General features: G+C 43.3%; 1 protein-coding gene and 1 long non-coding RNA gene across 3 annotated transcripts in view; one reads left to right on the top strand and one right to left on the bottom strand.

The window, feature by feature from the left end:
* LOC117878176 overlaps positions 1–3,136 on the top strand; it is a 95,200-nt gene extending 92,064 nt beyond the window's left edge. For both annotated transcript variants that reach the window (XR_004645909.1, XR_004645910.1), the window contains exon 3: positions 1,106–3,136. This is a non-coding gene — a long non-coding RNA (uncharacterized LOC117878176). The remainder of the gene's footprint in view (positions 1–1,105) is intronic.
* GALNTL6 (polypeptide N-acetylgalactosaminyltransferase like 6) overlaps positions 1–17,102 on the bottom strand; it is a 948,842-nt gene that overhangs the window by 23,543 nt on the left and 908,197 nt on the right. The window contains 1 exon segment of the mRNA XM_034772183.1: positions 9,192–9,308. Within this exon segment, the coding sequence (XP_034628074.1) occupies positions 9,192–9,308 (117 nt within the window).

Here is a 17,102-nt window from a genome sequence, read left to right as displayed (position 1 = left end):
TACTTCTCATTGTACTGGACCTAGGTGCTGATTGGGGGCCAGAGAACTGGAATACAATAAGTGGGATGTGTGATTATTCTTTTTTGCTTCTTGATAACCAGTGTGGGGATCAGAAGCACGGTTTGTGACTGGTTGGGTAATTTAACTTCCTTGTTACTCACCAATCTTGGGAGTATCTGCTCTCCTTTTTGCAGCCTGCCCTGACCTTGGCATTTTCAGTGAGGGTTCCCCCTGGGTCACAGGGATATTTTTAAGTATGGCTGTAAATGTATACTGTGATGAGCTTGTAGAATGAGTTAACACTCTGGGAGGAGGTTGAATGCTAGCAGAACTATAATACACAATAATACATCTGGAGATCCATTTTGAGTATCTCTGGGTAGAAATAGTAGATCCTTTAGATCTGACTGCAAATGGAATGAACAATATAGGAGATTTCCTGAATGATTTAGTTCTACCTAGGTAGAAAACTAGCGCTCTCCAGACACTAGAATGTGGAAAGCAGTCTACAAAATGGAATTTAGATGGTTTTGGAAAGAAAAATGGTAGATGAATAGTCTGATTCAAATGAAATTCAGATGATACTTTAGGGGAATCTGGGGTGTGGCACAGGAAACCTTGTCTTTGTAGAATTGTGAAATGAGGGTCTGCCATTAAGGCTCCAATTTTGTCCACTCTTTGGGCTGATGAAATAGCCACTAAAAAGGCGGTCTTGATAGATAAGTTCTATAATGAGCAGGTTGCCATTGGTTTCATGAGATTTCTAAGAACCAGATTGAGGTCCCAAACCGAAGTAGGGACTTTCACCTGTGGAAAAGTGTTTCCCAATCCCTTCATGAACCTTATAATTGTAGGATGAGCAAAGAGCGAGAACATCTCAATTGTGGAATGAAAAGCTGCTAATGCAGCTAAGTGAACCTTGAGAGAGCTGTCAACCATGTTTTCTTTAAATGCAACAGGTAGTCCAGAACCAGTGGAAGAGGGGCAGATTCAGGAACAATTTTCTGGTGGTCACACCACTCACAAAATCTTTTCCACTTTTGAAGGTAAGTAATTCTGGTAGACTCTTTTCTACTTTTTAGTAATATCTGCTGTTCCTCTGCAGAACAGGCTGACTCTAACTCATTGAACCATTGAAGAAGGATGCCTTGAGGTGAAGAGTTCTCAGATTGGGATGCAGCAGTCAACCAGTGTCCTGCAAGAGGAGTGGAGGAATGATTGGAGGATTTATTTCTGGACAGAGAGCTAGGTGAAGCAGGTAAGGAAACCATGCTGCCTTGACAACGTCAGGCCACTAGGATAATTCTGGCTTTGTCCTGTCTGATCATCTTCACCACGTGAGAATCAGAGGTATTGGGGGAAACGAATAAAACACCTTCCTGTCCATGGGAGGAAGAAGGTACTCCACCAATGAATTGCAGTAAACCGTCCCTTGAGCAGAAGAGGTGGCATTTTTTGTTTAAGGCTGTGAAGAAGAGGTCCAACTTGTGGGAACCCCCAAGTTTGAAATATGTCAGTAAGTATCTGAGAGGCCAACTCCCAATCCTAGTCTTGGGGAAAAGATCTGCGGAGAGCATCAGCAGTGATATTTTGCCTGCCAGGAAGATTCACTGCAGAATTCTTATGCAATCCCATATACAGCAGTTCCATAACTTTATTGCTTTGGTACAGAGTGAAGGGGACCCCTTCCCACCTCCACCAGTTGATGTAAAATATGCAGGCCATATTGTATGTCATGACTCTGATAGACTTGTCTTTGATGAGAAGCAGAAAATGAAGGCAGGCATTTCTGACCACCCTTTGCTCCAACAGGGTGATGTGGAGGGTGGTTAATTGGGGTGATCATCTGCCCTGTACAGTATAAATGGCAAGGTCTGCCCTCCCTCTCCCTCCATCCTAACAGACTGCAGTTACCGTTGGCACCAGTCAGAGGAAGGGAACTTCCATACCTACACTGTGATGATTTCTCCACCAGTTTGGGGAGTGTTTTCTCCACTGTTGGGGGAACTGATACCTGTTGGTATAAGCTGTGTCTGCTTGGTGAGTAAATTGTTCTGAGCCATCCCTGGAGACAGCGAAGGCATAATCGGATATGATCTGTCACAAAAGTGCAAGAACATCATGGGACTCCAAAGTTGAAGACAGTTGTTGACTGAGGTTTGAGGGCTCATCTGAACAGACCTGCCAAGGTTTGATAGCCCTCAGCATCTATCCATGGGAAGAAATTCACTGGCTACCAGGGAATCCAAAGATGTCCCTATAAACTGTATATTTTGTACTGGAGTCAGGGTGAATAGTCCCACATTCAATTGCAGGCCCAAGTCCAGGAAAAGGCAAGTGTCCTCTGCATAGCAGAGAGCACCTCCACGTAAGACCAACTGTTGGGATATGAAAACAGTACCATTGCCTGTCAATGCAAGTAGGTGGCCATTACCCTATAACCTTTGAGAACACCCTCTGAGCCAAGGAAAGGCCAAACACAGGAGCACTCGGTATTGCAAGTGGTCCTGACCTATAACAAAATGCACATATCTTTTGTGAGATGGGTGACTTGCTATGTGGAAGTCTTTGTCATTGGCACAAGGAAATATTGTGTGTAGAAACCTCTTCTCTTTCTGCTGAGCAGGAACAGGTTCTGTCACTCAGGTAGAAAGAAGGGAATTTATTTTCTGTCTTAATAAGAGCTCATGACAGGGATTGCTGAAGAGGGATGGAGAAGAGAGGTAAAGTGAATGGTGTAGACCATTATTACTTCTAGTACTAATTTGAGGCGATATGTTCCCAAGCTGGTTGAAAATGGAAGAGAGGTCTCCAAATGGGCGGGGAGGTGGGCAAATGATTGTAGCTGACAGTCCAGAGAAAGGGGAGGGTTTAAACGCTTGACTATCCCGTAAAAACTGATCATTAGAAGAAGCAGCAGCCTGCTGTGAACTAGTGTCAGATGCATAGGCGCCGACTCTGTGGGTGCTCTGGAGCACCCATGGGGAAAAATTAGTGGGTGCTCTGCACCCATCAGCAGCCAAGCTCCCCGCGCTGCCTCCCCACCCCACCCCACCTCACTTCCTCCTCTGTCTCCTCCCCTAAGCGTGCCGTGTCCCAGCTCCTCCACCTACCTCCCAGTAGTTGCTGCCACCAAACCGCTGTAGCAAGCTCCGGGAGGGAGGGGGGAAGAACGGGAATGTAGAATGCTCAGGGGAGGAGGCAGGGAAGAGGTGGGGCCAGGGTGGGGATTTGGGGAAGGAGATAAATAGGGGCAGGGAGGGGGCGGAGTTGGGGCAGAGACTCTGGGGAAGGGGTTGGAAGCGGGCAGGAGGGGGCAGGGCTGGGGGCGGAGAGGGGTCAAGCACCCACCATCACCATTAGAAGTTGTCACCTATGGTCAGATGGATTAGAGTATTTCTTTCTCTGGAAACTCTTTTTTTTGGAAGTTCCATAGGTCTCTGAAACCCAGAGAAATCCAGAGAATTGTATTGGGCTGTTTGGGATCTACTAAATTTCCTTTTGTTCACAGGAGTGTAGGTACCCAATGAATCCAATGTGGCTCTAAAGTCTTTTAGAGCATGGAGTGATGCATTAGTATTCTTTTTGAACAACTTCAGTCCATCAAATGGGAGATCCTCTATTGTATTCTGGACCTCTCTGGGGAACCCAGATAATTGCAACCATTTAATTGTCCTGTGCATCACTTCTGCAGTGGAGATAGAACGAACTGAGGTATCTGCAGCATTTAAGGTCCTTGAAGGGCTGTCCTGACCAGTAACAGTCCCTCAGCAACAATAGCCTGGAATTGTTTCCTTTGGTCTGGAGGAATGTGTTAAATAAAAGAATTAAACCTCATATAATTAGTGAAGTTGTACTTGGCTATTAACACCTGGTAATTTGCAATGCGGAATTTTAGGGTTGTATATGAGTAAGATTTTCACCTTAGAAGGTCCAGGTGCTTCTGCCCTCTCTCATATGGGGTGCACTTATGTCAGTGGTGTTTACTTCATTCATTCACCACATCAAGCACCAAAGAGTTGGTGGAGGGTAGGAGAACAGGAACTCACAGTCCTAGGAGGGAACATAATATTTTTATTGGCTCTCTTACACAGAGGTGATATTAAGGTTTACCAAATTGTTTTCGCAGGTTCCAGGAGAGCCTCATTCAGAGGGCAGATGACTCTGGATGGAGTTGCAGAGTGGAGAATATCCAACCATTTGGGTTGGGATTCTTTGATTTGTTGAGAGGTATATGTAGGGAGTCTGTCACCTGTTTGACAAGTTCTTGGAATTGCTGAAAATCATCATCCATAGAAAGAGAAGGATACATTACCACCTCATCAGGTGATGAGAACAAGATGGTAGTCTGAGGGGTAACTTCTTTGCCTGCCCTAGCCTCTTGATCCACAAACATATCCTGTTGAATGATGTGTTGGGAAGGAAAATTTTGTGCCTCCCTATCATTCTGATGAGACAGGGTTGGGGGCCTGGAGAATTGTTGGTGATAACTGCCCCTGGGTCCCAATATGGCCATTGAGGTTTATATGGGGGTGAGGGTGGCAGCTAAGGTTGCTGCCACCAAGCAATATGTGCTCAGCTGAAGTAATCCCTGTTTCCTCCATGGCTCTTGATACTGGCAAGCAATGGAGACTCTGGATCAGCAGTCACCGATAAGTTCATTAGGTACCTCAAGTGTTGCGGTACTGCATGTAGTTGTGGCGCTGCCTGTCGTCACGGAGCCGAGCGGACAGTGTGCTTCTCCCTGACAGATGGTACCAAAGGCTTTGAGCACTCTGAGGTAGCTACTGATGTAGACAGGGGCTTGGTCACATGTGGAACTGAAGAGCCTGTTACAGGAGATACAGGAAGAGTCATTATGTCCGATAGTACTGCTTTTCTATGCCCATCTCTTCCAGACGGCACAAGTGCCTTCTTGGAACTAGGTTTTCTGTTAGAGCTACAGGGTATCTCTAACCCACCAGTACTGGAGAAACCCTTAGCCTCTGTGGTACTATGCCTCAAGGTGGAGGCTTCCAAATCCATTGATTTGCTTGGAGAGCAAAGTCTTTTCAAGGTGGACTCATTAAAAGGTGCGTTAGAGCTTCTCTTCTTTGGACATTTAGAGGAGGTCTCTGAAGCCTTCCCCTTTCTAGGGGAGTGCTGGGCCAAGGTCAATGGGGCACTAGGTACCTCTGGAGACTGATGTACAGGGGGTTCTACTGACCTGGCTCCACACCAGGTTGAAGGGAATGCTCCATCATTAACAGTCGCAGCTTGATTTCCTGTTTCTTTCTTGTCCTGGATTTGAGGGCTAAACAGAAATTACATTTCAGCAGAACACGGGCCTCTCCTAAACAGAGAACACACGTAGCATGTCCGTCGCTGAATGGGATGGCCTCATGTCATGTGAGGTAGCGTTTAAAACACAGTGTACTGGGCATGCCACTCTCTGGGAGGAAGGGCTCCCATGAAGTCCTCCAAATAAAAGTCAACAAACTAATTAACTAACTAGAACTAAATGAATCTAATCTAATCGGAACTAACTAAAATTACCAAAGGCAAAGTAGCTGACATGCACTTGCTGCAGTCTCACTAAGGGACATCTCAGGCACAGATAGCTGAGAAGGAACTGAGGGCAGTTTGCCTGTGCAGCCCTATATAGCCTCGGTGTGGGGCACGAGGATTTCTAGGGTACATGCATAGGCTGAATGGATATTGCTAATGAAAATCTCTGGTCAAAGGTGTGTGGGGCTCACGTGCACCTGAAATGGAGCACCCATAGGGACACTATCTGAAGATGAAAAATAAGTTCCTCTTCAGATGAAAATTAGTTTGCATTTATGTTGCTTTAATTTTCTTTTAGAGATGATAATCCTCATAGTATTTATACTTTGAAACATTTCTTATTTTATTTAAGACTTTATGTTGAAAGGTGGATAAATTAATCACAACTATGTTCCCCACAATTGAAAGAATAACTTTTGGTTACAGTGTAATCTCATCTTGAAAAGATACCTCCAATTTGTTATTTCAAAATAAAATAGACTGTACCATTTTAACCTTAGAATCATATTTACTTTTCACCTGAATTTTAAAAGTGATCAACTTTCCCCCTCTTCTGTTGGCCTAGTTTAATCTCTGAAAAGCTCCATCTTTATTGGTTTGGAGGATTGAAAATCTCCTAGAGTTAAAAATTCATTAACCTTTCTATCTTCCTTCACCCTGTATGGTGCTCTGCTTGTCTAGAGCTGCCCTCTGCTGATAAATGTTTGAACTACATATTTCAAATTTCAGCCAATCTATTGAAAAGTCGAGTGAAATGAATACAAACAACTTAGAGCTTGATTCTATAGGGTGCTGACCGCCTTCAAAATCCAGAGAGTCCAAGAGAGTTGGAGGTGCTCAGCACCACCCAAAATAGCAATCTGCCGCTTGGAGGACTGACCCCTAAATTATTAAATAAAAATATTTGTCCTATATACTTTACTTGAATTTATACACATTAAATATCTGCACTAGAACTTGCCATTTTTTTCTGAAGTTGTTAATCACTTATACTTATCTGTCTGCTAAAGTTAGGGCTTCAATAGTCCTTTCCCAATGAAACCACACTGTTATTTCCAAGGACATATTCTCTTGCATTGTTCTGCATAATATTCTGTTGTATAAATGCATATATGATTACGTGTCAGCCATACAGGAATAATTTAGATGGTCTGTGAAGCATAGATCAGTCAGTTTAAAGAGACACCATTGTTCTGATTCTCTTCTTACATTGGTTTAACTTCATTTCCTTTGATGGAATTACTACTGATCATTAATGTTGGGGAGACTAGAATCAAACTCATAGTATTTTCTTAAATTAAATCTGCTTATAGTCACTCTAATATTCAGAAAATCCTGCAGTCATTTATTTCCAACTATCGCCTCCTTCCAAAAATTCTCCCACCTTCCTATTACCTCCCTCCCTTTCGACACAGGAATTTTATTTCAATGGGAGTTAGGTGCCCAAGCACCTTTGAGGATCGGGGCCTAGCTGTCTTCTTCAAAGATCAGTTCCATTCTCCTTCTCCACTATTCTTTCCATAGGCACCCTCCCCATCCCCCTCTGCCCTCCTGCCTGCTGGTGGGCTCTCCTAATCACCTCCTCCACCTCTCGCCCAGTGGTGATCAGTTGTTCAGTGGCATGCAGGAGGCGCTGGGGGGGAGAGGGGAGGAGCGGGGTCAGGAAGAGGCGGGGCTGGAGTCCAACACCCCTGGGGAAATCACAAAGTCGGCACCGCTGACTCTTTCCTCCAACAAACTCTCTTCCCTGTCACCAAGGTTTCTTGTGCCTTCTCCTGCATCCCCTCTACCCCTCCTTTCTTGCTTCCTAACCTGACCTCTGATTCATAGATTATAAAGCCAGAACAGACCGTTGTGATCAACTGGTCTGACCTCCTGCATAACACAGGCCATAGGACTTCCCTGCATTAATTTCTGTTTGAACAAGAGCATCTCTTTTAGAAAAACATCCAATCTTAATTTAAAAAATATCCAGTAATGGAGAATCCATCACAAACCTTGGTAAATTGTTCCAATGGTTAATTCCATCACTGTTAAAAATGTGCACCTTATTTCTGGTCAAAATTTATCTATTTCAACTTCCAGCAATTGGATTTCTTTTAATACCTTTGTCCGCTAGATTGAAGAGCCTTATCAAATTTCTGTTCTCCATGTAAGTACTTACAGACTGCACTCAAATCAATCCTTAACCTCCTAGCCTCACTCTCATGTCTCCACTGCTCTCAACCTTCTCTCTCTCCTCCTCGTCTGCCCCCCCCATTCTCAAAAAGCTATCCCTTTACCCTTACTCATTCAAGTATCATCCCAGCACCCTGCTTTCCTTCACTTCCAAACAGTAGGAGCAGAAGCAGCCAAAGGAGGGTTGTTGCACTGGGATGGGAGACGACAAAATGGGGCTCTGGCCAGGCCCGCCCACCCACCCACCGTAACAGAATCTCCCTGGATTCAGGACTGTGCAGGGATTATGAGCCAGGTGGTGCCTCCCCTCTTCCCTTCCCCTCCCCTCCCCCTCAGCATATGGCCTTGGAGAAAAATAGCAAAGAGCAGCTAGCCAGCAGGTAATGCTTGTAGTAGAAGCAGCCAAACCAGGGATCTTTCAGTGTTCAGAGAACTTTCTACAGTTTTGACTGCACTCTCTCTGCCCTGTGCTGATTGGCTGTTTGCTCCAACCCTCTGCCTCCCTCACAGTCTCTTCCCCTCATTCTTATTACACCTGCCCCTTTTACCTCTTTCTCCTCTGACCTGTCCCCCTCACCCTCTGGCCTTTCCTTTCCATTTAGCTTTTCCCCTCTTAAGTAAACCACCTACACCTCCCAAAAATATTGGGAACTAACACAATGTTTGTTGCCATCACATGGTTCACCCTCCTAGTGTATTAAATCCATTCTCATGCCCCATGTCTGTCCTGTCTATTGAGACTGTATACTCATCAGGCCAGGGACTATCTACTAGTATAGTGCCTAGCATAATTATTGGTTGGCTCTTAGGTACTGTCCTAATAAACATGATTGATAATAAATTAATTAATGTACTTTATTTTATTTCCATCTCTTCCTTTCTGGCCTCTCTGAATCCACATGGTTACTATTGGAAACACATATTGCTTCCTTCTACCCCAAATTCATTTAAAACATAACTGCTAAGATAATTTTCTTGGCCATTGACCTGACCAATCTTTGAATCCACCATATCTGAAATCTTTTTATCTCATTTCCAGTCATTAGGGTTATTCAGCTGAAGGGACAAGAAGGAGACATGTCTGGTAGGCTCCTCTGCTCTTTTATAATACAGATGTGGATGTTTCATGACAAACATGTCCACTTTCAGAAATGCTAAGAGCTAAATGAATCAAAGTCAACATTTTTGTGTAACTAAGCAAAAATCGGAAGCCTAAAGAACTTCTGGGCATAACTCCTCTTTCCATAAATGAAGCTGGGGAAAATAGCAAAAGAGATGACTAGTGGAAAACCTAAGGTAATATTAAGGTTTGCTTTGTAAAAGCTATTAAGGCCAACAATAGATTTTTAAAAAGTCCACACCTTGTTTAGACTTAGGAGGAGGAGAAAACCTCAGAAAAGTCTTTAGAATCTGGGGAAGAGAAGCAACAATTTTACACTGCATTTTTCTTTATGTCGTTAAAATACCTGTTCATGCGACCACGTCCGTTCTGAGCCGTCCTTCACACAAACATCTAGCCTCAGCTCCGTCCCTGTGGCCCCATGTTTACTGTCCACACAGAGATTGGCTGCCACATTTCGAATCTGCAAAACCAAGCAGCAACATTTCACATTATAGAGCAGGCTGCAGAATAGGATTTGTGAGGAAGAGGATGTTGAGATTTGACTCTGTGTTGGTTCAGTCAGAAATTAGAGATATGGCTATAAGCACATTGCTTATGTATCACCAATGGGATTTTCTATGTGGCAGAGAGGCTGAAGAGATTGTATCCGGGAAGTGATCTATTCCTTCCTCTGCACCAGTATTTGAAAAATTCTGTAAAGAAATTGAGATTCCGTTTTGTATTAGAATAGTTTTGGGCATATGGACTGGAATAAAAAAATCTTGGGAGGACCAAGTTTAGTCTGATTGTTCCTCTCCTGCCAACAAAGCAAGCCCCAGATCAAGTTCATTCAGAGGAAACTCCTTCTGTTTGAACCTCTATCAGAATCCAGGGTGATATTTTTCTAAAGCTCAGACACACACAGTTCCAGTGCTTGTTTTTATTTTGACATTAAAATTGCTGCAGATAAGGTCAAATACTGGCATTTCATATGCAGAAGCTTAAAGAGCACTTAAATTTGCATTGAAAACATGTTTGGAGCTTTGCGCGTCCCCAATCCTGTTTATATGGATCCAGGGCCGACTCGAGGCACCAGCCCAGCAAGCAGATGCTTGGGGCGGCCAAGGGGAAGGGGCAGCACGTCGGGCTCTTCGGCGGCAATTCGGCGGAGGGTCCCTGTCCTTCTTGGAGGGAAGGACCTGCCGCCGAATTGCCGCCAAAGAAGAAAGCGGCGCGGTGGAGCTGCCACCGGAGTGCTGCCAATCGCAATTGCGGCTTTTTTTTTTTTCGCTGCTTGGGGCGGCAAAAACCCTGGAGCTGGTCCTGTATGGATTCTGAGGGCAATATGCAGTAGAACTTATTCTGAAAAGGAAAGTAACCTTTTGAGACTGAAGGTAATTTATTGTCAAGCAATAATTAGTACTGCAACTTCAGGACCATACACCATATACGTGGCACTGGTTCTGTTCTTGGAAGACACAAATACTGAAAAGCAATGTGGAAACTGCCCGTAATAATGAGAGAAGGTGCCAAGTTTATTCGGCATTACATGCATGAGCCTCCTTGAGTTACTTAACTGCACTATTTAAAAATCTCTTGCACAACCAAAGTCTGGAGCTAAATCTTTAGCTTTCCTTGTCTGACATGTATATGTAAATTGAGAAATTAACACAGAATATGCTCAGAATATCACATACACATTACACATGTATATAATAATACACTTTAAATGGGTGTACAATTTGGCACTCCTTTCAAGAACATCAAAAATGGAGAGTGAATAAAGCAACAATTAAGATCACACATTTGCAATTTTCAGTGAAAACTTTTGTAGATAGCTATGATTATTGCCATTGAAAGTTATGCCAATGGAAGCACAGTCACTTTCAAATGTTACGTACAAGTAGCACAGCCTTTTAATACAGAATAAAGCATTATTATTGACTCTCTCATATTGGAGGCAATGTAGTCTAGCTGAATGAGCTAAGAACTTTTGAATTCTAATCCTGGCTTTACCACTCAATTACTGTGTGACCTTAAACTAGAGCAGTGATACAAAGACCTCAGTGGTTCAGGAGCCAAATTAGCGATCAACATTACCACCCCCGCAAAAGTCACAGTAGTGGGAATCCATTGTTTCATTTACAATAGTGCTATATATTCATATTTGAATAGTATGATGGGAAATATTTAGTTTGTTTTATATATGTGTGTGTGTGTGTGTGTGTATATATATATATATATATATAAAGGGCTGTCAAACTATTAAAAAATCAATCATGATTAATAAATAGTCGTGATTAATCACAGTTTTAATTGCACTGTTAAACAATAATAGAATACCATTTATTTAAATATTTTTTGATGTTTTCTACATTTTAAAATATATTGATTTAAATTACAACATACCCTTACTTCTACACAGCTGCTATGGCTTGTGGTGTCTGGCACTCGGCTCAAGGCGGGCTCCATGCTGTTGCCATCCCACAGCCCTCTGGCCACTCCTGGCTCACCAGGGATGCAGTTTCAGATTTTGGTTTGGTGTGAGTGTGTGTGTGTTGGGCAGGTGTGGGGGGAGGAAGTGCGTGTGTGTGTTGGGGGAGCACTGTCTCTAAGCAGAGCACTCATGAGCCTGAACACTTTTTCAGCCAGCCGCATCTGCTCTCAGCAGCACTCACTCCTGAGTCAGCAGCAGACAGGATCCCCCTGTTCCCTGACCCCCAGCTCAGCGGTGACAGCGTACATGGGCAGCGGGAGAGGGACATCCCAACATCAGCCCCCGCCCCCCCCGCCACCCCCACTCTGCGCAGCAGACAGGAGGCAGGCTCCTGGTCCTAAGCAGGTTGGCCAGGGGTGGCTCCATGTGGGGAGGGAGGAAGGGGGAGCAGCAGTGGAGCAAGGCGTCGGGAGGAGGGGCATCCCTGCCCCGGAGGCACGCAACGGTGCACCCCTAAGCAGGGCACCCTAGGTGGTGGCTCCCCTTGCCACCCCTAAGGCTGGCCCTGTCCAGGGGGAGGGGATGAGGCAGGCAAGGGGATGAGGCAGGCAACGGGATGCCTCTCTCCCCAACCAGCCGCTGCTGAGCCCCATCTCCAGAGATGTGTGATTAATGCTCGTTTAAAAAAATAACACATTAATTTGTTTTGAGTTAATCACATGCGTTAACTGCGATTGACAGCCCTAGTGTATATATATTATTCTCACAGCAAAATAGACTCTCAGACTTTAAGGTCAGAAGGGACCACTATGATCATCTAGTCTGACCTCCTGCACAACGCAGGCCACAGAATCTCACCCACCCACTCCTGTAACAAACCCCTAACCTATGCCTGAGTTATTGAAGTCCTCAAATCGTGGTTTAAAGACCTCAAGGTGCAGAGAATCCTCCAGCAAGTGACCCATGCCCCACGCTGTAGAGGAAGGTGAAAAACCTCCAGGGCCTCTGCCAATCTGCCCTGGAGGAAAATTCCTTCCCGACCCCAAATATGGCGATCAGCTAAACCCTGAGCATGTGGGCAAGACTCACCGGGCAGCACCCAGGAAAGAATTCTCTGTAGTAACTCAGATCCCACCCCATCTAACGTCCCATCACAGACCATTGACTGACCAAGTATTATTATTTTATCGACTGCAATTGGTTAATAACATAGTACAAGCATCCTGACTGGTTAATAACTTTGATTAATAATTAAATCACACAGTGTTTTAATATCATGTGCTGCAAAGAGCTGCAAGAAAGACATTAAAGAGCCACTTGTGGCTCCCGAGCCTCAGTCAGAGTATCCCTGAACTAGACACTTAATTTCTCTGTTTCTCCCTCTGTAAAAAGGGGAGGATAGTAACTACCTAGCTACCTTAGAATGGTGTTCTGAAGGTTAATTAGTTATTGTTTGTACAGTGCTATATGAGTGCTATGTACAATTATTATAATGTTGGTTTCTAAGATGTCTGCAAGGGAAATAGTTGTCTAGTGTTACTGTAATTTGTGACCATATTGAGAATCTGCATTCAGGTTCTGAACACAATTGATGACTCCCCAGGCAGGCAGGAGCTAAGCAGCATATTTAGCTCTCTAAGAGGATGGAGGAACTCTCTCTCTCTCAGTTCCCGCAGGCAGCTCCAGGAGTAGCATTGATAGACTCTAAAGGGAGTCATGTCTAACTTGGAAGGATGATTGAGACCTAGACAAATAATTTGAAAGGGATAAAGAAGAAAATGGGCAGAACTCATCCCTTTAGCCCTTCTGTGATTTAAATTAGCAGAAAACCTTTGAAAAGAATTTAAAGAGAGCAAGATGATACTGGAGGATCTTGATTTCTCCAGGTCCCTTCTTGTGGAGGAGAAGGAAGGTATTAAGGCAGATCGAATTTATGCCAACCCAGCTGGGATCAGGAGTTGTCAACAGAATGCTAGCCATTAGTCAGTCAGTCAGAATGCTGTCATGTGTCTGGCTTTATCTGGTGGTAGGTAACAGTTGTGGAGACAGGGAAATTATTCTGCAGCATATGGGAAAGGGTAGCTTCAATAATCACACAGTAATAACCACAGTAAAAGGAGTTTACAAAAATAAATAACCTCCACTTATGAAAAATGCTGCTCAAGCTAAGTGCATGGGAGACAGAGTTCATGTCAAATTTCCTTGAAATTACAATACAGAATTAGAGCCTGTTTTTCAAAGGTTCTGAGCTGTTTTCTTAATGTTCCGCTCTTCATATTATATACTCAAAGCATAGACACCAACTAAAACAGAGAGGCTATGAAACTAGAGTTAACAATAAAATAAATACTTATTTCAATGTTTCACTTTTAAAACCTTATGGTATTAATAGGGTTTTCATATTTTTGTCCGGCGAGGGAATTTTCTTATTCTATTCTTCTACATTTAAGGGATAGATTCAATCTATCATATACTGTTCTAGAGAGAGTTTTCCTTTTTAAAGTTTCCTTTAGCTCACTTCCTATCTGCCCAGTTCTCCCTGTTTCCCCTCTCCTCTTTCTACTAATGAAATGCTCTTCAGCATTTGTTTCTCTGTTCTCTGCATTGTTGAGTGTGTCCATCCCCTTCCCATATCTCATCCTTCCTTTGCTTCTATCTACTCTTCCAGTCAGAGAGCATTATTTTATTTCGGGTGGGGAGAAGGGTTTGATAATAAAAGTATTTTAGTCGGGCTCATACTCCTGCTTTGTGGTACTTCTATGCGGCCTTTGCCATTGTTAGAAACTGAATGGAGCCATTCAAACTGCTGTCAGAACGGCAGGGAATATTCTACAGAGAATCAATACCATGCTGCCTGCAAATCCTACAAGATTCTCTTGTATAACAGGGTAAGGAAAGCAGAAAGTCTCAGACAGCATGTAGCTTTGTTGTTGTTTTTTCTTGATTAAGGAAGCATGCATCTGAGTTCCCCATTTCCAATAACAGGCTAATATGCATTTCTAAGTTATTGGGCTTTGATTTAAAACTACAGAAAAAATTGCAAGTCTAATTTTTCAAAAAGTTTTCCTCATTTGTACATATGCAATTATTGAGCAGCCTCCTAAATACACAGATTCTAATACTCATACATACTCTAATATTCATACAGGGGGGTGGGAGGGATAGCTCAGTGGTTTGAGCATTGGCCTACTAAACCCAGGGTTGTGAGTTCAATTCTTGAGGGGGCCATTTAGGAAACTGGGGTAAAAATCTGTCTGGGGATTGGTCCTGCTTTGAGCTCCTCCTGAGGTCCCTTCCAATCCTGATATTCTATGATACATACAAAAGTTAGAATGGTTACAGGCAAATTCCATTTGTTCACCCCCAATTTCTATTACCTGTACACACAGCTGAGTATGCTAAAAAAAAAAAAAAAACACTCAAGGGTTTTGTCTGGGAAAAAAATATAGACACAGAAACGAATGCCTGATTGAGGCCCCTTTAGAAATCTGGCCCTTAAAATCCTCCATGTTAGAATTTGATGCAGTTGGAAACAATGCTGTCATCCAGAAAACACTGCAAACTTTGTATTTATGCCTTAATGTGCATCAAGATTCTGAAACACCATCACAGTGCACGCTGGGACAAAAACACTAGTGAAGAGGGCTTAAATAGAGTTTATGCAGCATAATCTCAGAATGGCTACCAATGCTAGAGGAATGAAGGGGAGGATACTAAGAGTCAGGAGACTTGCAGGCCCTGGCTCTCCCTGCTTTCCTTGCTGCTCCTTCATTTGGGAAAAAGAAGGTATTGACGGAGAGGAACTTATGCTGCTGTAGGCTCCAGCTCCTTGTGCTTAAAGGGTATATCTACCCAGCAATAAAAGACCTGCAGCATGGCTGTGGCTGGCCCGGGTCAGCTGACTCAGGCTCACAGGGCTTTGGCTGTGGGACTAAATACTGCAGTGTAGACATTTGAGCTGGAGCTTGGGCTCCAAGACCCATGGGGGCAGAGCGGTAGAGTCACAAAGCCTGAGCTCCAGCCCAAGCCTGAATATCTACACTGCAATTTTTAGACCTGCGAGCCAGAGTCAATTGACCCGGGCCCTGAGACTTGGTGATTCAGGTTTTTCATTGCAATATAGACATACCCTAAGTGTCCAGGTCATAAAGAGCAGGCACTGGCTCCTCATGGGCCTAGCAGGGGGTCAGGTTTTCCTTGACCAGCTAACATGTTAAAGCTACAACTTGTCTTGTCTATAGTAGGATTTTAACAATTGTTAGCTAACATAGGTTAACAAGACACCTCTTTCCTAGTGTAGACAATACTTAGGAAGAATTTCGCTGAGAAGAAAGGGACTTGGCACACTGGATTGCGAGGTCATTCAGTACATAGAGGGAATCATGGAAGGAGGGGCATGCCATGAAACAGAATCTGAAACATGGGCCGAAGTGGGATTGAGGAAAGCCTTAGAGGCAAGATGTTTAAGCCATGCAGGCGTTAAAAGTGAGGATGAGGTGGCATCATCCCTTGCTAAATCTTCTGTACCATGACTGTCTGAAACTAGGGATATTAGTATGTTAGCTATGCAAAAAACAATATCCTCCACCATAACTGATAAATGTACTTGCTTCTTGGGCACCTCTATAAAATGGGGGAATTGTAAATACAAAATATTTTTGGCAGAAAGTGTCAAAACTGTCAGCTCCACAACAAACTACTATTAGATTATTTATCAAATATTAGACTATTCAGTTTTACAATCTAGAGTTTTGAATGTTTAAGTATTTCCCTATTTCTCTTAATCAATGAGAGGAATTACAATTACACTTTTCACCAAATCTCTTGGGTAGAGATATTTATAAAAAAAACCCTGCACTCTGTAGAGAAAGCTGACTCATGGGATCTTAAGCACTGGTGGAAGCCTGTGATTTAAGTAAGCATTGTGCTAGTCCAGGCTTTGCATGATTAAGATACATAAAGACCTGGTTGATAAACTTTAGGTTGCTAAAAATGTCTAAATATGTTGTGAAAGTTAAAGGCATATTTACTTCCTGGCTGTTGGAACAAGCCCAAATCAGTTCTGTAGAAGACTGTTCAATATTAAGGACATTTAAAGCAGTGTTTCCTTTATATTGCAACCCCTTTCTTATACTGAAGAAGATTAAATAAGAATTTCTCTTTTTATCCTGGTTTGGGTGGTGGTGTCCGGGTTGGAAATGAGTGGATGAGGCAGAGGGTGGAAGCAAGCAGACATGTTTTTCTTACTACGCACATTTGGATGTGCCAGTTAAAACCATGCTGATCTGCAAAAATGCTATTTTTTAAAACAAATTCTTTCCAAGAAGATTTGTTATTAAGGAAACCAAAATCTTTATACATTTTAAAAATTTGTCGTCCCTTTCATGAAAACCATCTATGTTTTCTAACCATAATTTTCACAAAATATTTCTCTAGAAGAGGCGGTTTCTTTTTCTGCCACTTTGCAGACTCCTGTCAGTACTCTGCCATGATTTGATTCACAGTCCTCTCAGGTCCTAGTTGAGTAGTTTCTCTTTGTCACTCCTTACATTCATCAAAGCTTAGGGGAGTTTTAAATGGCTTGTGCACTCTGATAGCAGCTCCTATCAGAAGAGAACAGAAACCGGAAATCACTGTTCTCTGAATCCCTAGGACAGAACTGCACCGATGAATTAAGTAGCATGCAGGAGTCTATGCAGAAATTTAACAGCACAGTCTTCTAAACTGGAGTCGGGGAACTTATTTGGAGAATGGGCCGAGGCACTGAGAGTCAGGGAGAGACGGATGAGACAGCATAGTTCCACTGCATAATGCAGACACTTTTAAAAAGTGATCAGG

This window comes from Trachemys scripta, chromosome 5, assembly GCF_013100865.1.
Source record: "Trachemys scripta elegans isolate TJP31775 chromosome 5, CAS_Tse_1.0, whole genome shotgun sequence".
NCBI lineage: Eukaryota > Metazoa > Chordata > Testudines > Emydidae > Trachemys > Trachemys scripta.
The sequence above is the reverse complement of the archived record's forward strand: the minus strand, read 5'-3'. Positions and strand labels throughout refer to the sequence as shown.